The sequence below is a fragment of the Artemia franciscana genome, chromosome 15 (assembly GCF_032884065.1).
Source record: "Artemia franciscana chromosome 15, ASM3288406v1, whole genome shotgun sequence".
NCBI lineage: Eukaryota > Metazoa > Arthropoda > Branchiopoda > Anostraca > Artemiidae > Artemia > Artemia franciscana.
The window spans coordinates 8,373,559-8,399,014 of NC_088877.1; the positions used below are offsets into that span (position 1 = coordinate 8,373,559).

The following is a 25,456-nucleotide window of genomic DNA, read 5'->3' on the forward strand; positions in this document are numbered from 1 at the left end:
TTGCATTTACAAATAAACTTTCCAAAAATGTATTGAGAATACTCAAATAGCAGTTATAGGTAATAATATAAGTAATAACACAAATTTAAACCGAGTATATTAACTAGAGTTATTAAGGCTATAACTATTTACATTAATAAGGTACTAATTACGCTCACACCTTAGTACCGTATTAAATAAGTTATTCAGAATAAAGTACATTAAAAATAAGTACATTACTGATTACGCAATTATTTTATTACAGCTAATTACTTTAATTATTTTGCTAAGTTATTAATGCCATACTAATGACTGAGAGAGCCTATTTGGCTCTTTTTGCCAATGTAATCAGGCTATGTGAGATTTACTGCTCCAAGAAAATCGATTGGAAATCACTCACTAAACTAATCCAGCTATCCAGCCAGCTAACTTGTTAATAATTAAATAGATACGATGATATATTTAATTTAGCTTTCCAAAAATAATTAATATTACTTTTTAAGTTTTCGCCTTATTCTGTTCCAAATTTCATCTGCAAACCATTTTTTTTTATTATTCTAGCTTTAGGCAATCAAACGTTATGCTTCAGACAATGCAAGACAAAACCATAATCATATTTTCAACTTATAAACCTGAATCTAGTCTAAACTGAAGCCAGGCCTAAATGATTATCCTAAAGCCGACAAGCCAGGACTCAAACTTTTCAGGTTTTTCCAGGCTTTCTCTAGTCAGTCACAGTTTACTAGCAATTAAACCACAATCTAGTAAAGGCAGATTTTAAGCGTCTTAATTACTGCTAAAAAAGAACTGGTAACAACTATTTCTTATGACTGCATAGAGAAATAAACCTTGACCAAAGCAAATCGTGACCAAACCTTGACCAAAGCAAATCGTTGACCGAAGCAAATCTTGACCAAAGCAAAGCATAAATCTTGACCAAAGCAAATAGGTTTCTTTAGAAACCTAAAGAAACAATGAAGGCTTATTTTCAGTATCTCAGTTATTGCTAATAACTGTTAGCGCCTTTTTTTTTAAAGCGGCATAAGAAATAAATTTGAACAAAAAAAAGTGTTGTCAAAAATTGTTGTCAAAAGTTCGTAGAAATTTTTGTTTTGCTTAGAAGTTTTAAAAATTGAACCTTAGACATAAGAAAACATATGGAAAAGTATTAAAAATTCAATTCAGGAATAGGTAAAATGTAAAACGAAATTGTAAAACTCAAAGACATCTTACAAACTGCTAATCTATAAAACAGAACTATAAAGCACTAAAATAGTCGATTTCATACGAGCGTAGTTTATTTTATATGCCTATTTGCTTTAATAGTATACTTTATCTGTGTCAAACAGTTCGTGGTAACGAACTGTAGTAAGGAGCGACCCGGCTCAATAGTAACCAAAACTCTAAAAAATGGAATTTTGATACCAATAGCTACATCAAAAGAATCGCATTTTAATGCTGGTTTTAAATATATAAGTTTCATCAAGTTTAGTCTTACCCATCAAAAGTTACGAGCCTGAGAAAATTTGCGTTATTTTAGAAAATAGGGGGAAACGCCCCCTAAAAGTCATAGAATCTTAACGAAAATCACACCATCAGATTCAGCGTATCAGAGAACCCTACTGTAGAAGTTTCGAGCTCCTATCTACAAAAATGTGGAATTTTGCATTTTTTGCCAGAAGGCAGATCACGGATGCGTGTTTATTTGTTTTTTTGTTTTTTTGTTTTTTTGTTTTTTTTTTGTTTTTTCCCCAGGGGTGATCGTATCGACCCAGTTGTCCTAGAATGTTGCAAGAGGGCTCATTCTAACGGAAATGAAAAGTTCTAGTGCCCTTATTAAGTGACCGAAAAAATTGGAGGGCACCTAGGCCCCCTCCCACGCTAATTATTTTCCCAATGTCAACAAATCAAAATTCTGAGATAGCCATTTTATTCAGCGTAGTCGAAAAACCTTATAACTATGTCTTTGGGGACGACTTACTCCCCCAGGGTCCCCGTGGGAGGGGCAACAAGTTACAAACTTTGACCTGTGCTTACATATAGTAATGGTTATTGGGAAGTATACAGGCGTTTTCAGGAGTATTTTTTTGGTTTGGGGGAGGGGTTGAGAAGAGGGCGATATGCTGGGGGAACTTTCCTTCGAGAATTTGTAATGGGAGAAGAAAATTTCCATGAAGGGAGAGCAGGATTTACTAGCATTATTTAAAAAAAAAACAATTAAAAAATAAAAGTGAAAAAGCTTTTTCAGCTGGAAGTAAGGAACAGCAATAAAACTTAAAACAAACAGAAATTATTACCCATATGAGGGGCTCACCTCCTTCTAATACCTCGCTCTTTACGCTAAAGTATTTTCGGTAATTTCAACTACTTATTCTACGGCTTTTGTGATTCAGGGGGTCATTCTTAATGAATTGGGATAAAATTTAAGCTTTAGTGTAAAGAGCGAGGTACTGACGATGGGGCGAATCCCCTCATATATGTAATAAAAACATGAGAATACAAAAGTTCTTTACGTAAGCTAATTTATAAGTTACGTAAATCTTTTACCAATAAAAAGATTCGTAAAAAATTAAAAGTTCTAGTTGCCTTTTTAATTAACCAAAAAATCGGGGGGCAACTAGGCTTCGTCCCCCGCTCTTTTTTTCTCAAAATCATTCGATCAAAATTATGAGAAAGCCATTGAGCCAAAAAAAAAATATGCAAATTTCGTTTTGATTATTCCTCTGCGGAGAGCCAAAATCAAAACATGCATTGATTCAAAAACGTTCAGAAATTAAATAAAAAAAACAAGTTTTTTCAACTGAAAATAAGGAGTGACATCAAAACTTAAAACGCACAGAAATTACTTCGTATATGAAAGAGGCTGCTTCCTCATCAACGCCCCGCTCTTTACGCTAAAGTTTTTTACTGTTTTAGAAAGAAGAATTGAGAGAAAGAGTCAAACTTTAGCGTAAAGAGCGGGGCGTTGATGAGGAAGCAGCCTCTTTCATATACGAAGTAATTTCTGTGCGTTTTAAGTTTTGATGTCACTCCTTACTTTCAGTTGAAAAAACTTGTTTTTTTTATTTAATTTAATAATGAATAGGTCTTTTAGTTTTTTTTTTACACAGAAAATGTTAAATTTTAAAACACAAGCAGTCTGCAGTAATTTTTTTTGCAAAATTACTAATATACTAAACAAAATAATATGCCAACGGTCTTAAAATGCTTTTTCTTCAAGAAAGTTTGCCAACAACAGCTATTATTAACTTATTTGATTTAGGAAAAGACATATTTTTGGTAAAAATCGTCGGTCGCAATCTTTAATAGGAAAGAAAAAAACTTAGTTTTTTATATTGGTTTAAATTGCCATGAGTGTCGACACTTTTCCTAATTCAAGGTGTTTCTATAATCAAACTTGTATATTTTACTACTTTTTTGTTTGTTAATATAAATGTCTCGAAAATTTCAGTTCAGGAAACATGTGATTTCGAATCATCAAATTTAGCATTGAGTAAAAGCGATAATATGCATACAGCCTACAAAAGGTAATCTATTTGACAAATAAATTGACGAATTAGGATTAAGATAAAACAAAAACTAAAAAAAATTTGTTTTTTATTTTCAACCTCTTATTCTTTAACAGAAGTCAAATATATATTTTTTTATAAAATCGAACACGGAGGATTTCAAAAGATTTTCAGAATTAGGAAGTATTTCTTTGAGTACCCCACCGCCATCTATCTTTTCTTGTGACATCACTTCTTAATTCTCCAAATCAATTGGTTTTTCGAAGAGGGTGTGTCAATCAAGATGAAGAGGCAATTCCCACAAGTCTAGATTTTGAAAGCAAACGTTTTTTTGTAAATTCTGTTTAAGTAAATAGATAATATTCTGTTTTTAAATGAATATTCCTTACAATTTCATGTTTGGCGCCCCTGAGTAGTAATCTGAGTTACGAAGGGACTTAATTCGTTTTGTAAGAATCTGCATTATGGACATGATATAATCAGCCTCCTTGCTTTTTTAAGGTTTTGGCGTAATTTTTACCCGGATTCATTTTTAATACTTCAATATTGGTAGGCTAAGGGTATCTTAGGCTGTCTACAACTCAAATTTAAGATAAGAGTAACAAAAGAAAGTCCAAAGTGGTTATAGATATATAAGCAGGAGATATGGAGGAGTACTCAGTCTATGCAGTATTCTCCAAAATCTCTATATTATTACGAATTTCCGTACAGTTATTTTATTTTCTTATAACTTTACCTTCTTTTAATACTGTTTTCTAAATTTTACCCCTTTCCTCTGAAATTGTTCGGTCCTCTCCTAAAACAACATACCAAGTATTTTTCCTGGGCGTGAGGAGGTTCCCAGGGTACCACAAACTTGAAAAGGTAAGCTTAAATACAAAATATTAGTTTATAATGTTTATCTGCTCTATTGGTTTTTTAAAGCTTTTCGTTCGTAAAACTTCTTTTACGCCTTTGAGACAAATCCAGTTGCAGGGCTTTATCTGCTATGTATTAGATTTATGATTTCATCATCAGAAATCAAATATCCTACATACCTATAAGATAGCACATACGATTTGAATTCTGTCACTTTAAATTTCATTCTGAGAATTAAACAAAAGAAAAGGGGGTAGCATCATGAAAGGGCTATAAAAGACTGCAGCATAATGCTATGCACATGATAAATAAACACTAATTAAATTTAATTGCTGTTTTTGTTCATTATATATAAATACATTTACACCTCTTATTCATTTAGATTCTCGTATTTTGTTGTTTACATAATGGCTAAGCAAAATAATGCATAATGGCTAAGCAACATAAAGCCTATAGGAGCTATGTGAAGGCTCAGCATCATTCATAAATTTTAAACCACTAGAATAACAAAATGTTTAATAAGAAATAAATTCAATGTTTGAAGTATATGTGTAACAGATGGAGTAAAGATATGAGCAGTCGTGTTAGAAGTACTTGTGGCTGGATTAGTCACGGTAGTAGCAGTAGAAATCGTAGTAGTAGGGCTCAGACTTATCAGGTCTTTTTTGAAAAGCAAGATGTATCATTAGGAAAATGGGAAATGTTTGACTCTGGATAATTTTTAAAAGGCTAAGGTGTTAATGTTATATTTCGGGGACTATTGAGGGATATGTTAAATTAAATCAAAAGACACTATTTGCATCTGCAATATCTTAAAATCAGCTGAGGGTATTAAGTTTAAATTTTCAGGGAATGTTGAAAAGCAGTCGGAGGGCAAACACTTCCTTTCTCATGCCTTTATTAGCTGCCCTTCTTCTAAAGACATCTGACCGTAATTTTGAAATAGTCACCCTGTTCAAAATAGTCCAAAGATCAAAAGTCTGCGGGGATGATATAACACCCCACAGACTTCAAGGCAACTATTGAAAGCTTAGAAAGTTGTCCATTGTTCGTCAATAAGGTTGGTCATTGGGAAGGGGGGGGGGCATGTTTTGACCTCGAGTCTCCAAAAGTGCTAATAGTATTAAAGTAAAACTTTTAGAAAATGTTAAAGTGGGTGTCAAAGTCAAAACACACTATACGCATGATGGTTGTCAAAAGGGTGAAAACAAATATATAAGAAACAACTAACGGTTTAAGTTGATACCTTCAAGGCATGTTGACGGGGATGTTGGAAAGAGATCGGAGGGCAATCAGCTCCCATCTTGCCTTTTCAGATGGCCCCTTAACACTGAATAAAATTTTGAAAAGCTATTTCACTCTAAATGATCAAAAGGCTTAACCATCATGTCTCCAGGGATGTCATGCCCCCCACAGCCCTTGGGGTGGGAGTGCTAATTATACTATTTGTCAATCTTTTACTTGCTGCTTTCATCAGAGAGAAATGGGGAAATTTTTGATCCTGTGTGTCCGAAAATACTAAAGTACTGAGGTGAAATTTCGGGGATTGTTGAACTAAACCAAAAGACATTATTTGCATCCCAACCAGCATTTTTTCTACAGTTTTGACCAAAATTTGAACATATTATATTTGCAACCAGAATTCTTAGGAAAACGAAACTCGTGAAATGAGCACCAGTTGAGGATTTTTCATGTATTTCATTTCAAACATCATAAATTTATTTATTTTCATTTCCAAAAATCAAATTTATTTCATTTATTCATTTTTTACTTTTATTTCATTTTCATATCAAATTAATTTCATTTCCAGACATCATGAAAATTTAATTTAAGCGAAAGATTTTAAAACAGGATACATTCCTGAATTATTATCTACGGTTGGTTAAGGCCTCATTCAAGTGCTGGTCTATATTAATCACTAATTTAGGAAAACAGTCTTCCTTTTCTCCTTCTGTCTCTCTTTTTTTTTCTTTTTTTTTATGTGTTTGTGCTGTTGCATTGGTGATTTCTCTTTTCATGATATTTGTTCGACAGTCGTATTTTTGCGAATATTTAATAGTCTTACAGCTTTATGCTATAGTTTTATATCGACAGAACGTTTTACTTAAAAGTTAAAACAATTGCTATAAAAGAAAGTCGAACAAAATATATTCTCACAGATATAGACATATCCAAATAGCACGGAGCAATCTTTAATTAGGAATAATTTTAGACAACTGATTTTACATGTAGAGTGTCTTTATAACCTTGTCATGCAAATATCAGCAATGACAAGATTCGAGATTCATCTCTGAGTGGGAGGATATCTATGCAGCGGCTCACTCGAAGAAAGATAAACGTCGATCTACTCATAATTTTAGACAACTGATTTTACATGTAGAGTGCCTTTATAACCTTGTCATGCAAATGTCTCCAATGGCGAGACTCATACCCGCACAGGACTATCAGACGTCACCTAAGGTATGAACGATGAACATGGCAGTACCTAGGACATATCTTCCGCAGGCCAGTATATACATTCAAAAATATTCCTCAACTGGGGACCAAAAAGCGACGGGTACAGAGAAAGGTCAAATAACACGTTTCATAGGATGTATGAGGGTCACAGAAGAGCTTTTCAGACGAGTTTCAACCCTGAGTGGGAGGACATCTATGCGGTGGCTCACTTGAAGAAAAATTAGAGACTATCTGCTCATATACCCCGTTTGTGCGTCTGGAGGCACTAGTGGAGCTAAAGTCTAGGGTAAGGTCTATGAAAGTAAGTTTAGCACAATCGACATGGTGTTTATTTTCTTCAACAGGATACGGGAGGATCTAGATTTCAAAAGTTTTCATCTGTTTCCTTAGAATTGACTTTTGTGTTCAATGACCTACTTTTTCGGGAAGGCAAATGCCAAATGAATTATAAGCTTCTACAGTTCTAAGGTTTCAATCTTTTTCGAACTGCGGGAAAAAGTCATTTCGAAGCTAAGAAAAATATCTGAAGATGCATCATAGCTTTTACGATTTTAGAATTTAGATTCAAAACCTTTTTTAGTTTTACGAATCTTCCAAGCTCAGGAAAGGCCAAGAGAAGCCAAATTTTTACAAGTTTAATAATTGTTTAGTGTTAATTGCATGGAAATCCATGGTCTGAATATTAAAATATTGAAATGATTGATTGCTTGAAATACAGACAAAAAGTATAAATACTTTTTAATATCTCTTTTTTTATTCCTAAGTTTTAATTATTTGTTGTTTTCAATAAATTGCTGATTTTTTTTCGCTGTTGGAAACATGCCCAAAATACTGGCCAAATAAAAATTTGGTGGTTACTGTCTTAGAAGGCAAAGATTTTCATTAATCATGAAATTTTTCAATTAACTCTTTTTCAATGACTATATAGTCATTGGCAGTGTTTAAAACTTTCTTTGAATAGTGCATCAGATATTTTGTGACAGCCACATTACCTATCAAACAGAAATTTAATCATGGTCAAAATTGTTTGGAGACTTCCGAACCCCACTCTGCACTAATTGCACAGGCTCTTTGGACCTTACTGACCTTTTTGATCTCCACTCTGAACTTCACATGTTAATTGTTCCTTTTAATAGTTGATTCTTAAAATTCAGTTTATTTTTTAAGCTAAACAGAAGAAAAATACATAGAGAAGACATAAATGTGTTTGAAGTCCCCCCCAAAAAATAAAATATTGTGTCATTTGGCACATTTTTGTCTAGTAGCAAATAAAGGAATATTTTCTAGTAAATAGTCAACTATGAATAATCTATCACTAAACATTTTTTCCGAATTATATTAAAAATTAAAGAATTATTTTTAGTATAAACAGCCATATTATCTCAAAATATGCTATCAATTAAAGTTCACCCATTACTTTCAAAGCAATTATGAACAATATTTAGTTCATTTGATTTTATCCACTATTTTGTTTTTGTTTTTTCAATGCATGGTTCTATGAAAATTAGGATACTAGTTGGGTCTTCCTTTAAAATACTTTGAAAAGCCATATCTGAGGGCAATTTTCAAGTAGAATTTGTGGATATTATTTGCAGATTTTATCAGCAATTTGCAGATGGTTTTTTGGCACTATTTGCACAGAGACTTTCTATTAATTAATTACCACGTTGCAACGAACCGGTAACTCATTTATTAAAAAATGAGTATTTTACTTTAATAAAGATATATTATCAGCTTTTAGGTTTATTAATTACTGGTATCTGTTCGGATCAGCCATCAAAAGGCTTTGCTAATTGTTTGTTAAATATTCAAAAAATCTTACCTTTCATTAGATTTTCAAAAAGGGTAGCTGAGTGTCGTCTCTCGGCTGCTGTAAGAAGACCCACCTTTTCTTGTTGTTGTTGGGAGCTTTTGTAAATTTGGGCTAGCTCGATATATAAGTCCTCAAATGATAGGGTAGACTTTTCGGTCATATATTGCACGACAAAAAACTAAAAGTAAAGTTAAGTTTAATTTTTAAAGCCATTGTTTTTCCGTTAAAGTACGCTATAATCTTAAAAATCGCTTTCCCAGATGTTGTTGGGACAAGAGTCCATTGTTAGGTAATTCCTTATACAAGTTTTTATGCACGTTAAGCAGTGGTGGGAGTGGTCTTTTTGAATAATCTTAGGGAGAATATTCCCTTATCCTCAGCGCACACTCCTCCTTCCCCCGAATCTATTAAAAAGCTTAACCCTTTGCCCTCTCGAGTGTAGTTCCGAATTACTTTAAATCTTTTCTTGTGACCTCTTCCTTTTTCATTTGGAGACAATCTGCTTTTCGTTTGACCCGGATGGCCATACGAACGGGTGGACGGATGGCCAAAAAACTCAACGTTTCTCAATATTCCATTTTTCATCTGTAAGACGTTGTATAGCCATCTAAACCAAGCTTTTATTATAGCTTTGGAAAGTTGGACCGATCCATCGTTCCCTTAGAACTTAACCGTCAGTCAAATGAATTCTTAAGACAAGGCTTAAAAAATCCTTCGTTAAAATATAGCAAATCTTCCTCAAAATTGTGAACAACTCATGTTTCTGAGTCATGCTTGACCTATGTCATGACTATAGCCTTCAATAGTCTAATCTTGGTCAGATTCTTGTTTTCTATTCTTCTGAAATTCATTAAACAGTAAAACCCCCCTGTGCCTTAGTAATCCTATTTTTTATATCTTCACTTATGTACCATCTTATATAATAATACTATATTAAAAGGAAAGAAAAGCAATGTTACCTAAACTACTATCAGGGTCATGTTGAAGGAGTATTTCAAAGGACTCTGTGGAAAGTTCCCAAATAGGGTGGGTAATCCCTCCTCGGGCTAACTTTTAAAAATATTTTGGACAAAGTAGAAATGTTGGATTAATACATTTTAAAGGAATCACCTCAAATATCAAGTCACGAAAGTTTGCGAAAAAAAATACTGTTTACCCTGTTATAATTTATTCTAAAATTTGTGTAACTATGCTTTTTAAAAATGTGAAATAATAAAAAAAGAATCAAATTTTATAAAGAAATTATCCTTTGAAGGAGATATAACATACTGTGTGTCTGTTCCACCTTTATTTTGCCCTGATTACACAGTTTTTACCAGCTCCTTGTCAATATTTATAACTTAGTTATCTTCAATACAAAATACCAACAATAAGTAATGTGAAATATAAAAAAAAACGAAAAAAAACTGATTTTAATAAAATATTGACAATCTAAGGGACAATAGATTATTTTACTACTCTCAGAGGTATCTATTTTGATCAGTTTTTACTATTTTTCATGCATAGGTAGCAGCACTGTTTGCTGTGGAAAAAGACCATATGTTCTTTAGGTATATGGCGGTTATAAAAAAAAATTACAAACATATAAATCAGTGGCAGGATGATGAAGAATTGTGTCGAAGCAAGAAGCAAATAAATGCTTATCTGGTAATCCAATTTCCATCGAAACCACTTCCAAAGCTTTAGTTATTCAATTTTGTTTTGCTAGTTTCTGTTTTTGCTATCTCAACCTTGATTAAATATCATAGTATCACCCTGACCTTGAATCACTATGGAGTCCCCCTGGAGTTCCTCCATGGAATATCACACTGATATCATATCATCTTTTAATTGTTTTCCATTTTTAACAGTTAGATATTAATTTGATATCTGAGCACGGTCTCTCCCATGCGTTGGAAAATTCAACCCATTAGGATAAAAAATTTTCTTCAAATGTTATTGAAAATTGTCCAAAACCGTAAAAATTGCGCCAAAAAATTGGTTATCAGCAAAAGGTACTGTGTGCAAATCGAGGATAAAAAAGCTTATCAACCAACGAAAACACCAAGTTAAGTTTTTTTCCAATAAAGCGCAAGAAAACTGGTTCGTCAATTGGCTGATTCATTTGCGTCCCGTCACATTTGATGCATAATGGAATCAGGGCTATAAATATAGGTGACCAAAATATTACGATCATGTACCTAATGAATTTTTTTTTCTTTCAATCATCATACGATCCCTTTGATCTTTTTTTCAGGGATTTGTCTCACAATACTCGGATGTCATTTAAAACATTCATGATATTATATAAGAAAAACAGTCCCTCTAAGAGTGGTCAGACTTGGCAACTAAGTAAATCTTGCCCAGGTATACGCCAATATTCAATAAAAAAGACGCTACGAACACATTAAAAAGTTATGATAACTCAAATCTGTCTCTACATACATGCTTATCTAACCAAACTAAGTATACAAATATCTATAATTATATATGACAGTACTAAGAACATAGAAATTTACTCGATAATTCCTAAGTACTGCATGCATTAAGTTTGGCTTTGTTAAATGACTAGTGACATTTCAGAATAGCTTATTAACGATGAGTTTTCTTATACTGATTAAATCTCAACCAAGCCTGAGTATTGATTATATTATTAAATAAAAACAAATAACAGATTATATTGATTTTCAAGAAAAACAACCCATACTTTCATTTATTAATTCGAGTTAAACCTAAATTCCTTAACAATAGGTACAAATATTGAATTTGTAATATTGTGTTTGAAAGTTGAGTTTAATGATGATTTTTCATAAGAATTACCTAATAGGGATTCATTATAAAAAAGTCGTCAGAGAATGAAGGTAAATTGTTATTTTGTGTACCTTTCTGAAGACAGTTAACAATTCATTGAACTAGAGTATAATCAAATTTAATAAATTTCATTGCCATCTAGCTTCAGAAAAAAAATTAAAAATGATGACTCTGCTGCAGTAAATCAAATATTGAAATATTAAGATGGTTTAACACAACACTTATCTAAATCTAAGCTTAAATCCATCCACAATCTTTTTTTCGAACTTAACGGTCATTCCAGTGTGTGGAAAATACAGCAAGATCAATTATTATTTTATCATTACGTACTAGGTTAACAATTCATTGAACTAGAGTGTAACCAAATTTAATAAATTGTATTGCCATCTAGCTTCACAAAAAGTTAAAAATGATGACTCTGCTGCAATAAATCAAATATTGGAATATTAAGATGGTTTAGCACAACACTTATCTAACTCTAAGCTTAAATCCATCCACAATCTTTTTTTCGAACTTAACGGTCATTCACGTGTGTAAAATACAGCCAGATCAACTATTATTTCATCATTACGTACTAGGTTAACAATTCATTGAACTAGAGTATAATCAAATTTAATAAATTTCATTGCCATCTAGCTTCACAAAAAAATTAAAAATGATGACTCTGCTGCAGTAAATCAAATATTGAAATATTAAGATGGTTTAACACATTACTTATCTAAATCTAAGCTTAAATCCATCCACAATCTTTTTTTCGAACTTAACGGTCATTCCATTGTGTGGAAAATACAGTCAGATCAATTATTATTTTATCATTACGTACTAGGTTAACAATTCATTGAACTAGAGTATAATCAAATTTAATAAATTTCATTGCCATCTAGCTTCACAAAAAAATTAAAAATGATGACTCTGCTGCAGTAAATCAAATATTGAAATATTAAGATGGTTTAACACATTACTTATCTAAATCTAAGCTTAAATCCATCCACAATCTTTTTTTCGAACTTAACGGTCATTCCATTGTGTGGAAAATACAGTCAGATCAATTATTATTTTATCATTACGTACTAGGTTAACAATTCATTGAACTAGAGTATAATCAAATTTAATAAATTTCATTGCCATCTAGCTTCACAAAAAATTAAAAATGATGACTCTGCTGCAGTAAATCAAATATTGAAATATTAAGATGGTTTAACACATTACTTATCTAAATCTAAGCTTAAATCCATCCACAATCTTTTTTTCGAACTTAACGGTCATTCCATTGTGTGGAAAATACAGTCAGATCAATTATTATTTTATCATTACGTACTAGGTTAACAATTCATTGAACTAGAGTATAACCAAATTTAATAAATTATATTGCCATCTAGCTTCACAAAAAGTTAAAAATGATGACTCTGCTGCAGTAAATCAAATATTGGAATATTAAGATGGTTTAACATAACACTTATCTAAATCTAAACTTAATTCCATCCATAATATTTTTTTTCAAACTTAACAGTCAATCCAATGCGTGGAAAATGCAGCTAGGTCAGCTATTATTTCATTATTATGTACTAGGATGTTTCTGACCTGCTCTTAAAATATATTTACACATAATTTAGTCTATTCAAGATGAAGTAAAATAAATCCCTGTAAGATCCAATACGAATTTGATTGATTATTCTATAATCACCAAAGTTAGTTAATAGTTTTAGTTTATTTCTACTCGTTCATTTCGCTGCTAATTCTCATCAAAGTTTTCTTCTATTCAAAAATTAAAATAAATCTATTGGTTAATCAACACTTTCAAATAAAAAAAAAACATTTTAATTTTCAGTAAACTAAAAACTGTACTCCGACTGTTGGGAGGAAGCAATCACCAATTTTTGTGCCAAATATTGGTTTGTTTAAGTGTTACTTCAGTGTGTATTGTATTTTGTTCGTTTTAAGGTTTGATTATTGCACTGGCAGTGATTTTGGGTTGTTTTAAATTTGACATTTTAATTTTAGCCCTTTTTAAACTTTAAACGCTAATTTTGGCTGTTTTTAAACCTTAAACGCTAATTTTAGCTGTTTTTAAACTTTAAATGTTCTATTAACCTTTCGTATAAAATTGTTATTTTAAACTGAGCATGCCTAAGAATTACTAGTGATATTCAGTTCTTTCAAGACATTTTTACTAACAATTTCAGAGCTCTTTTCTTATATTCATAAGGAGCTACTCTTTTAAAATTACGAATCTGATCCTGCTGCTAAAATATAGTTTTAGGTATAGAGTTTTTCCTTCTGCTTAATTTCCTCATACCTGCTGAACATAAAGATACAAGTTTTATCGCACTACTTGGGGGATGGGGCCCCACCTTTTCTGAAATAATACGCAGAATTATATACTTTGGTGATAAACAACAAAGTCAATGAATTTTACATAATTGGTGTACAAAACAGAGTACGAAAACCGTTTATATATATATATATATATATATATATATATATATATATATATATATATATATATATATATATATATATATATATCGATTCCTGTTTTAGAGCTTTGGTTACCGTTGGCAAGTGACGCTCTTTGCAAATAATTAAAAGTTTAATAATTAAGGGTTAAATAGCTATTAAATAACAGAATAATTTATAAATAACAAAAAATTAATAATTAAATAATTAATAATAAAATTACTACAAATAATTTTTTTCAACAGTTAATTATTATTAACTAACAATTATTGATAAATGATTATAAACATTACTGACAAATAATAAACGGTCTTATAAACAATTTCAGAAGTATCTGTAGTACCTGTCCTTTAGCAGCAACAATGAAATGGCTGTTGTTGTTGGGTTCATACTCTAGTAGATTATCTTTGCTGTACCCACTTTCTCGATATGACGAAAAGATCCGCTTGTACTGAAGCATACATAGTGGTTGATTTCTTTCACGGGAGGAAGCTCTGTCTTGAGGTATGAGATTCCTAGGATTAAATAAATATTAGTATTGTTTGTTGCATAACGTGAATTATGTTTGAAGATAAAGTGGTTAGAAGGTAAAGTAAATTACAATGGATTGAAGGAACTTGTTATTTCTCAAATATGTAAAACTTTTAGCGATTCCCCACAAACTTTCGCATTATAAATATAGATTTATATTATTTACTTTAGTAGAGCAAACGCATTTCTGGCTCAAAGTCAATAGAGCATTATTTACAAAAGGCTTAATAAATGGAAATTTTACCAAATGGAAAGTTTGAAAATATCGTCGTACCAAACAGTTAAACTCACTAAAATTGTATTGTAAAGGTATGATAAGTTTATCTTCCTTCATTGAGTATTGGTAGGGTGGAAAGGAAACATTCAGTCTTCTTGACTATTCCTTACAATTTCGTTCGTTTTATGTCTCATTTATTGATTAATTGTAATTCTGTTCTTTTTAGAACTGAACCATTTGTTTACTTTATTTTTACTCTTCATTGGTTGAATGGATTTCTTTACTTTTCTTGGAAAAACTTTTTTTGGATTATAAATGATTACTATAAAGGAGGAGAGGAAACATGAAACGAACATAAAACATCTTCTTCTTGTGCAGGGATGTATTGAAACCATAACATAAGTAACTTCAGGTCTTTGAACTGTACTATAGAAGAGCTATTGTGGTTGGTATGAATAAAAGAAGGCTTAGAAAATAGTTTTCTAAGTAAATAGTTAATCTAAATAAAATAGTCTAAATAAAATAATTTCTAGTCTAATATAATAAAAAATTTCTAATCTAATTTCTAATCTAAATAAATTTATAATCTAATCCAATTAAAATTTCAAATTTAATTTCTAATCTAAATAAAATTATTTAAAATAATTCCTAAGAAGAAAATTATTTTCTAAGCCTTCTTTTATTTATTCCAACCACAATACCTCTTCTATAGTACCAGTTCAAAGACGTGAAGTTACTTATGTTATGGTTTCAATACCTCCCTGCACAATAACAAGATATTTTAGGATCTAAATCATTTCTTCAAAGATGGTTCATTTGCTTTGAAAGTAGATCTTTTTTTAACCTATGTTTATAATGTATATGCCCAGGAGGCTAGCTGGCTGGCACCTCTACCATTCTGCAGCTGACCCAAGTCCACTATAATCCCCATATGTATATATATATATATATATATATATATATATATATTTATATATATATATATATATATATATATATATATATATATATATATATATATATATATATATATATATATATATATATATATATACTCCGTTCCGTTCCATAACTTCCGTTTCTCTAAAACATTCTCTATAAAACCTTCCACCATAATAATTAGCTCCCTAGAAGAGGTCTCCAAGACACCTGCGTGCCTTGGTGTATTCCCCCTAAATTCTCCCAACTTTGGCAATTACTCATAAAACGTTTCAGGTAATCCCCATTATCCCCAGTGGAAGGCAAGCACACCTGCTTTCCGGTCCTTCTTAATCATTAGAATACCAGCGTCCCCTACACAATGGCAAACAATTTGCTCACGCCTGCAACCAGTACTTCAGTGTTCTCTAAAGTTGGTTCATTCGTTAACTCAAGTCGTCAAGTCGTTAATGGTTGGTTTAGTGTGTAACACGGTTGGTTAACTATCAACCTCTCCATATACTTCTTCAATCTCCTTACAAAATCTTCAGAGTATATGACGTCTCAACACCCTTAAGCCAATGTAAAATGTAATTTTTGCTTAGCCAGTTTATTTGATCCTGGACGAGTGTGAAATAGATGAATTCGTTTTTTTTTTCACATCCGCTGTACCATTTTACCTTCAAACAATGACTTGTAAAACTGCCAAACTAAAATTACCAGCGAATGACTTGTAATTTTTTTTCAAGGGTGGCTACTTTTTTCCTAGTAAGTTTTAATCCACTAAATTATTTGGTTTGTCATCCTTTTTCGGTCAAAAAATTCGCTTTGGCTGTAAAGAATATAATCACCCCTGATTTTGCTTATGAACCAGTTTCAGTCTGATTATAATTTCTCGTTAATGAAGACATAGATTTGGTTGCTTAAAACTTTCATCCAAGTGTGATTCAGGGTGACCAATCCAAAATATTTTAATGCTTTAATCTCACCCCCCCCCCAAAAAAAAAAAACTGGAAAAGAACATCTACTTTTAATATTTCTTTTCCTTTTTTTTGTTTAATCATTTTTTCTGTTTGTTAAACTGTGGCACTCATTTAGTTTTAATTGATGCAGCGACCTTTTTAGCCCAGGAAACTGGGCTAAATAAAACCTAAATCCTGGGCTAAATAAAAACTTTCATCCAAGTGTGACTCAGAGTGAACAATCCAAAATATTTTAATGCTTTAATCTCACCCCCCCCCCCCCAAAAAAAAAACTGGAAAAGAACATCTACTTTTAATATTTCTTTTCCTTTTTTTTTGTTTAATCATTTTTTCTGTTTGTTAAAATGTGGCACTCATTTAGTTTTAATTGATGCAGCAACATTTTTAGCCCAGGAAACTGATTAGGACTGTAAAAAAGTTCCAAGCCAGAACCATTCAAAAGTACTATACAGAAAACGGCTTTCACATTTCAAGATCTCTAACGATTTTACTTATAACACCTTTCTGTTCTGACAGACTAAGCCTTATTGGTAAACAACAAGAAATGGCACAATAGATAAGTTACAAAAATAATGAAAAATAGTCAATTGCCCATAATAGTAAATTAGTTAATTTGAGAAAAGATGTGTTCGACTTCTAACAATATAACAATCTTCCAATCATAAGACTTTTGACACTTTTAGACTTCGTCACTAACATTAATACGCATGGGCCTATGTCATTTATATATACATGTATGTGCGATTTATAAATAAATGAACTTGAAGGTCGAACTAGAAAGTAGGTAGGTTCTAAAGTAATTAATTGAGGGATTTGTGGCGGCAAAAAGCATGCATTGCTTTTAAATGCTACAATCATGTCCAAATTGACCATCACGTAATAATCACTAGAATATTACAAAAAAGTGAAAGGATACCGGACAGGCAGATAAAATTTTAACATGGCATTAAATCCATTTATGATTTGCTAATGAATTATAAGGAATCCACAAAATAAAATGGAAAGGGCTTGGATATACCATAACCGGCGAAATGCTATACAAAAGGGGTTTCATATTTCTGGGAATAAGATAAACACACTAAAAAGTTGATATAAAAATGATTTTTCTTGCCCCTCCCCCCTTCGCCTAAGGAAGATAAATTACAGCAGTATGCAAAATACACTTTAAAAAATACATAACACAATTAGTGTTTTATATTCTTATGTTTAAAAAAAAATCTTAACACAAAGCAGCCTTGACATGTCTCCCTTAAATCCTGTGTGTAGACTCTAGAAATCTGGAATCTGAGAATCTGAGTTTTTGTTGTCCATGAACTCTCAAGATTATATAAGACAACCAAGGGCATATCCAGGATTACGTTCGGGGGGAGGGTAGCTTGTGTTCTAAACAAAAATACAAAAAACGTCAAAATTTGTTTACATACATTTTTAGTACGTTTTACTGGTCAGGCGTCAGGCAAAACTTTGGGAGGGGGGTGATTCAAACTTAGTAGTCCCCCCTCTGCGGATATGGCCATGAAAACAACCCACAGTATAGGCTATTCCACTGCTTAAGTTTGTAACTAATATAAAACAAACTATTCGGGTACTTATCGTGACTTTAATATAACTCTATCCTTTTCTTAAGAAACGTCTCTTACGCAAGCGATTTTATGGTAATCCTAAAAAAACAATTTGTTTTTTTTTAATGTTTTTTTAGTACATTTACCTACCTCACCTGTTTACTTAGTCATATTTGGATTTTTTCGTCACTTAGAAATTATTTTTTTCCGATGCTATCTTCGATTGGTATTTACCTGCTATCTTGCCATGGGTCGTTACCGAGCATGTTAACATATTTATTACATCAGATAGATTGTTTTTTACTCTACTGATGACTACAATTTGAATTTATAGTTTGTTTACATCCTTCGAGTAACCTATCACAGGGTAGATAGATAAAGGGCAAAAAATCAACTCGATACAGGACAGGCCAGACTCATAACCTGTTGCAAGAGTGGTGTGAATGAAATCTTTGAATGCATTCTGTCGTAACGTCTGTGGAGGTGAAAACACCGACCAGGTTGCCATACAATAAACAAAAATTGGTGGATTTAACGATTTTCTTCCATAATGTATTGATTTATTTGCCGATTTAGCAATTTTTTTTCTTTAGGCAATATAAAAAAAATCACTAGATATAGTCAAAACTCACTAAAGGTGGTATCCTTGACTCCGATTAACTTAATAAAATACAATGTAGAGGAGACTTACAAAGGAAATATAGTGCTGATGTTTAATATGGTATGTCAGCCCACAGGGAAAAAAGTTTCTTGGTATTAATTGGAATGAATTTTCTATGTTTTCTAATTATTAATGAATTTTTTAGATTTAATGAGATATGGATTAATTAGTTTTCCGAGATCTTATACATACCTCAGTATCTATCTTCTTTTATGTTTTTATTCTTTATCTATTGTTATTTCTAGTGTTTTGCTTATATTTTTAGGATATTTTTGTATCAATTTTGTAAAATTCATTTCTTAAAAAATTAATTAATATTGAATTATAAGGTTCCATTGTGATTTTTGAGATGTTAATGTTAATAATAAGGGGAATACCCTAATTGGTATAGAAGTTAAGAAATAAAGTAGCTAAATACAATACCCCATAGCTCCTAAAAATAGTCTCAGATCACAACAGTAACTACACTATAAGAACCTCCTTGTCCGAAACCCTTATATAAGAAGTTTACTCTCCCTTGGCTTGCACAACAAGGAAAATATATTGACTTGAAAATCTTGAAAAGTGGCTGAAACCATTATGTTCTGCATATACGCTATCTTTTTCTTTTCTTTTTTCTTTTCCTCAGATAGTAGGGTACTGGAACACCACAGAGAGATGTTTAAAGGCTCAATTTAAATGAAATTTACATATCTAGTGCCTTTTCTAATTATAAAAATAATTTTTTAAATATAATCCATTTTTTACGAAAAACTTCATTTTTATATAACACTATAGTAGCTTATGTTACCATAAAATTTACAATATTGTAATAGCAAATGTTATTAATATCATCTTGCAAATGAAGTTAAAAATAGTGTTTTTTTACATAATCAAAAGCATGTGGATATAATTATAGAAAATGTAGTAATTCCTTTACAGTTTTAACAAAAAATCTGATTGGTGAATTGAAATTAGAGTAATTCCTGAAATCAAACAGTTCATGGTAACGAACTCGTAATCAGTAGTTATATCAAAAGAATCACATTTTTATGCTGATTTTAAATAGTCTACCCATCAAAAGTTACAAGCCTGAGAAATTGTGCCTTATTTGAGAAGATTGGGGGAAACACCCCAAATAGTCTTAGAATCTTAACGAAAATCACACCATCAGGTTCAGCATATCAGAGAACCTTACTATAGGAGTTTAAAGCTCCTATCTACAAAAACGCGGAATTATGTATTTTTCCCCAGATAACAGATCACGGATGCGTGTTAATTTGTTGTTGTTTTTTTTTCAATTTTTTTTTCCAGGGGTAATCGTATCGACCCAGTGGTCCTAGAATGTTGCGAAGTCAGCGGATCAAAATCTTGAGATAGCCATTTTGTTCAGCATAGTCGAAGAATCTAATAACTATATCTTTCGCGACGACTTAATCCCCACAGTCCCCACGGAAGGGGTTGCAAGTAACAAACTTTGACCATTGTCAAACAGTTTTTGGGAACAAAAGTAAAGAGCGACCCGGCTCAATAGTAAACAAAACTCTAAAAAATGGAATTTTGATACCACTAGTTACATCAAAAAAATTGGACATTTATGCTGATTTTAAATATACAAGTTTCATCAAATTTAGTCTTACCCATCAACAGTTACGAGCCTGAGAAAATTTGCCTTTTTTGGAAAATAGGGGAAAACATCCCCCAAAAGTCATAGAATCTTAACGAAAATCACACCATCGCATTCAGCGTATCAGAGAACCCTAGTGTAAAAGTATCGAGCTCTTATCTACAAAAATTTGGAAATTCAAATTTTTTGCCAGAGGATAGATCACGGTTGCGTGTTAATTCGTTGTTTTTTTTCCAGGGGTGATCGTATCGACAGAGTGGTCCTAGAATGTCTCTAGAGGTCTCATTCTAAAGTAAATTATAAGTTCTAGTGCCCTTTTTCAGTGACCAAAAAAATCGGAAGGCACCTAGGCCCCCTCCCACGCTCATTTTTCCCAAAGTCAACGGATCAAATTTTGAGATAGCCATTTTGTTCAGCATAGTCGAAAAACCTAATAACTATGTCTATGGAGACGACTTACTCCCTCACAGTCCCGGAGGGAGGAGCTGCAAGTTACAAACTTCGGCCAGTGTTTGCATATAGTAATGGTTATTGGGAAGCTTACAGACGTTTTCAGGGTTTTTTTTTTGGTTAGGGGGGTCAAGGGGAAGGAGTAACATGGGAAGATCTTTCCATGGAAGAATTTTTCATGGGGGATGAGAATTTCCATGAAGGGGGCGCAGGATTTTCTCGCATTATTTAAAACAAAAAACAATGAAAAAATATATATGAAAACGTTTTTTTCAACTGAAAGCAATGAGAAGCATTAGAACTTAAAACGAAAAGAAATTATTACGCATATGAGGGGTTCACCTCCTCCTTATACATAGCTCTTTACGCTAAAGTATTTTTAGTAATTTCAGCTATTTATTCTACGGCCTTTGTAATCCAGGGGTCATTTTTAAAGGACTGGAAGAAAATTTAAGCTTTAGTGTAAAGAATGAGGTATTAACGAGGGGAAAAACCTCCTCATATACGTAATAAAAATATATGAATGTAGAAGTTCGTTACGTAAGATAATTCGTAAGTTACTTATATTTTTTCTAATAAAAACGTTGATAAAAAAATCAAAGTTCTAGTTGCCCTTTTAATTAACGAAAAGATAGGAAGGTAACTAGGCCTCCCCCCAAACCCTTTCTCAAAATCTTCCGATCAAAACTAAGAGAAAGCCATTTAGCCAAAAAAAAAAAGTAAGATAATAATATACACATTTCGTTTTGATTGTTCATGTGCGGAGAGCCCAAATCAAAACATGGATTATTTCAAAAACGTTCAGAAATTCAATATAAAAAACAAGTTCTTTTAACTGAAAGTAAGGATCAATATTAAAAATTAAAACGAATAGAAATTACTCCGTAGATGAAAGGGGATGTTCCCTCCTCAGCTCCCCGCTCTTTACGCAATAGATTTTCACTGTTTTAAAAAGTAGGGTTGAGAGAAAGAGTCAAAATTTAGCGTAAAGAGCGGGACGTTGAAGAGGGAACAGCCTCTTTCGTATATGGAGTAATTTCTGTTCGGTTTAAGTTTTAATGTCGCTCCTTACTTTCAGTTAAAAAAAAAACTTGTTTTTCTATTTTTTACATATAGTTATGGTTATTTAGAAGTGTACAGACGTTTTCGGGGGACTTTTTTCGCGTGGGAGGGTGGGATTGGTTACATGGATAGATCTTTCCATGGTTGAATTTATCATGAGGGAAAATAATTTCCGTGAAGAGGGCGCAGGATTCTCTAGCATTATTTAAAAAAAAATGAGAAAAAAATTTCAGCGGGAAACAAGGAGCAGCATTAAAACCTAAAACAAACAGAAATTATTACGTATATAAGGGGGTTCGTCTCCTCCACGATCTCGCTCTTTGTACTAAAGTATTTTTAGTAATTTCAACCATTTATTCTTCGGCCTTTGTGATTCAGGGGCCATTCATAAGGAATTGGGACAAAATTAAAGCTTTAGTGTAAAGAGCGAGGCATTGGCGAGGGGCGAACCCCCTCACATACGTAATAAAAACATATAAATATAAAAGTTCGTTACGTAAGTTAATTCGTAAGTTACGTATATAAAATACTAATAAATACTAATGGCTAGAAATACTAATAATAAAAATACTAATAAAAACGTCCATAAAACAAACAGAAAATTCTAGTTGCCTTTTTAAGTAGCCAAAAATTGGACGGCAAATAGGCCTCATTCCTAACCCTTTTTTTTATCAAAATCGTCCCATCAAAACTATGATAAAGCCATTTAACCAAAAAAAAATTATTGGCAAATTTCTTTTTAATTATTCATGTGCGGTGAGCCAAAATCAAAACATGCATTAATTCACAAACGTTCAAAAATTAAATAAAAAAAACAAGTTTTTTTAACTGCAAATAAGGAGCAACATTAAAACTAAAAACCAACAGAAGTTATTCCCTATATGAAAGGGGTTGTCCCCTCCTCAATGCCTCGCTCTTTAAGCTAAAGTTTGTTATTGTTTCATAAAGTAGACTTGTGTGAAAGAGTCAAACTTTAGCGTAAAGAGCGGGGCATTGAAGAGGAGACAACTCCTTTAATATACGGAATCATTTCGGTTCGTTTTAAGTTTTAATGTCGCTCTTTATTTGCAATTAAAAAACTTGTCATTTTATTTAATTATGTTAAAGAACGAAATCAAACTTTAGCCCACAGTAATTAATTCAATTTTGAAAAGGAAGAATTACAGCAGTACCCAATATGGTGATATAAGTAAGCTACAACTTATAAAAAGGTTCCACCGAGATATTAATTAGAAATCACCCATGGTAATCATAAATAAAAATAAAGAGCAATATAATATAATATAAAATAAAATCAGTAGCCAATCAATTTAAACAAAAACAAATCCAAATAACGTTTATTGCAAGCTGCCAACAGAATAAATATCGCATAAAGAGTTGTTCAAATTTGTAATGAAAATGAAAAACATGGTGAAAGCCTTTTGTGTCAGTCTTGACTGACAGAATGGTTTAACGGGGTAATGAACCTTCATGGGGTAATTTTTAGCTCAGCGTTATTTTATCTGACTGATTTTGAATAAGTTTGATTTGCACTATAATACGCTGAAGGTCATTATTCAAGCAGTTGAAATACTAACTTAGGTTGCACTTTATTTTGTGTCTTGAAAAGTGCTCATTAACTTTTTTATTTTTCAGTACCTTACTGGGTTTACTCATATTTTTATTTGTAACTATGCTATATATTTTTATTTATTATTTGTACAATAAATTTTCAAGCAACATTAACGAACCAAACAACCTCTGTTCAACAAAGTAACTGATCCAAAATTACAACTCAATTAAGGTTTGGCAAATATTACATGTATACTAGAAGCTTTAGATCTAGATTTGTGTGGGGCTTCCCCGTGCAAAGCTTGTCCTTGGATGGTTAAGGTTAGACAGAAATGACCCTTTTGTTGAAATGACTTATTTTTTTTAATTTTAAGCTTGATTTCATTATAATATTTAAGTAGAAAACTTTAGTTCAAAAGCAAGATCATCTCTTTGCTGGTTAGGCTTCTTTTTAGCTAAAGAATTTCTAGCCTTTGAAACCTCTTGATACTTTCTCAGTGACATCTTCAGGTCCCTGGACAGAGAGCTAGAGCCCAGTATGGAAAGGAATTTTTCCTTGCTGTTAAGCCATCAAAGCCATAGTACGATGGTCAAAATTATGAACCTCTCTGTATAAGCCTGAAAGGGGCTTAGTCGTCCCAGGAAAAATAAGATATTGTTCTTAAAATGTTGTAAAACGTTAAAAAACAGTTTTCTGTCCCTAAGATTGCCCCAGGAGGCATTGAAACTCTTGGCATATGCAACTAAGCAAAAACTATACGACCCTAAAATCATCAGGTAATTAAGGATAAAAAAATTATGATTCAATAGATAAAAATCTAGCAATTTACATAGTTACTAGAATTACAAAAGTACTAAAATATCGAAGAGAGGTTTCTCTGTTTCAATACTTCTTTAATTTAGATGGAAGGCGAAAGTGAAGCAGATATGACTGTTTTATTTTTGGACAGTTTCATAGCTTGTGCATTCCCTGCAGCCCTCATTGTAATATTTTTAGATAGATTATATTAAATAGCACCGGTTCTCAGCTTTTTCATTGTGTTGGGCAATACCCTTTAGGGGTAACAATAAACTACATTACACTGTGATAATATTAAAGAAACAAAAACTAAGACCCAACTAGTCAATACACCATTGGTTAAAGCTCTTGACAATAACAGGAGTTTCACATTGCTATTCTGTAAAAGAAGCTATTTAGCGTAAGAATGCGAAACGGTCTATTGCTGGTCAGCTAAACATGATCAACCAATAAAAAAAAAGTTTACCTTCCTAACTATCTTAAGTAAAACAGTGTGGTATGCTTGGCCATGAAACTTTTTTTTACCGGTATCAAACAGTTCGTGGTAACCGAAACTCTAAAAAACGAAACTTTGATACCAATAGTTACATCAAAAGAATCAAATTTTAATGCTGATTTTAAATATATAAGTTTCATCAAGTTTAGTCATACCCATCAAAAGTAACGAGCCAGGAAAATTTGCCTTGTATAAGAAAATAGGGGGAAACACCCCCTAGAAGGCTATAGAATTTTAACAAAAGTCACACCGTCATATTCAGTGTATCAGAGAATCCTCCTCTAGAAGTTTCAAGCTCCTATCTACAAAAATGTGGAATTTGGTATTTTTTACCAGAAGACAGATCACGGATGCGTGTTTATGTGTTGTTATTTTTTCCCATGGGTGATCAGATCGACCCAGTGGTCCTAGAATGTCGCAAGAGGCCTCATTCGAATGGAAATTAAAAGTTCTAGTGCCATTTTTAAGTGACAAAAAAATCGGAGGGTACCTAGACTCCCTCCCACGCTCATTTCTTCGTTTCTTCTAGCCATTTTGTTCAGCATAGTCTTTTAACCCATCAAAAGTAACGAGCCTGAGAAGATTTGGCTTGTATCAGAAAATAGGGGGAAACACCCCCTACAAGCTATAGAATTTTAACAAAAATCACACCGTCATATTCAGTGTATCAGAGAAAGTTATAGTGCCATTTTTAAGTGACAAAAAAAAGCGGAGAGCACCTAGGCCTCCTCCCACGCTCATTTCTTCTTTTCTTCTA

The 25,456-nt window shown here is 32.1% G+C and overlaps 1 protein-coding gene across 1 annotated transcript in view; it reads right to left on the reverse strand.

Annotated features, from left to right (window-relative positions):
* The window catches only part of LOC136036005 (choline O-acetyltransferase-like), a 181,730-nt gene that overhangs the window by 44,171 nt on the left and 112,103 nt on the right, over positions 1–25,456 (reverse strand). Inside the window, exons 5-6 of the mRNA XM_065717922.1 lie at positions 14,207–14,378; positions 8,626–8,794 (exon numbers count right to left, since the gene is read on the reverse strand). Of these exons, the coding sequence (XP_065573994.1) occupies positions 8,626–8,794; positions 14,207–14,378 (341 nt within the window). The remainder of the gene's footprint in view (positions 1–8,625; positions 8,795–14,206; positions 14,379–25,456) is intronic.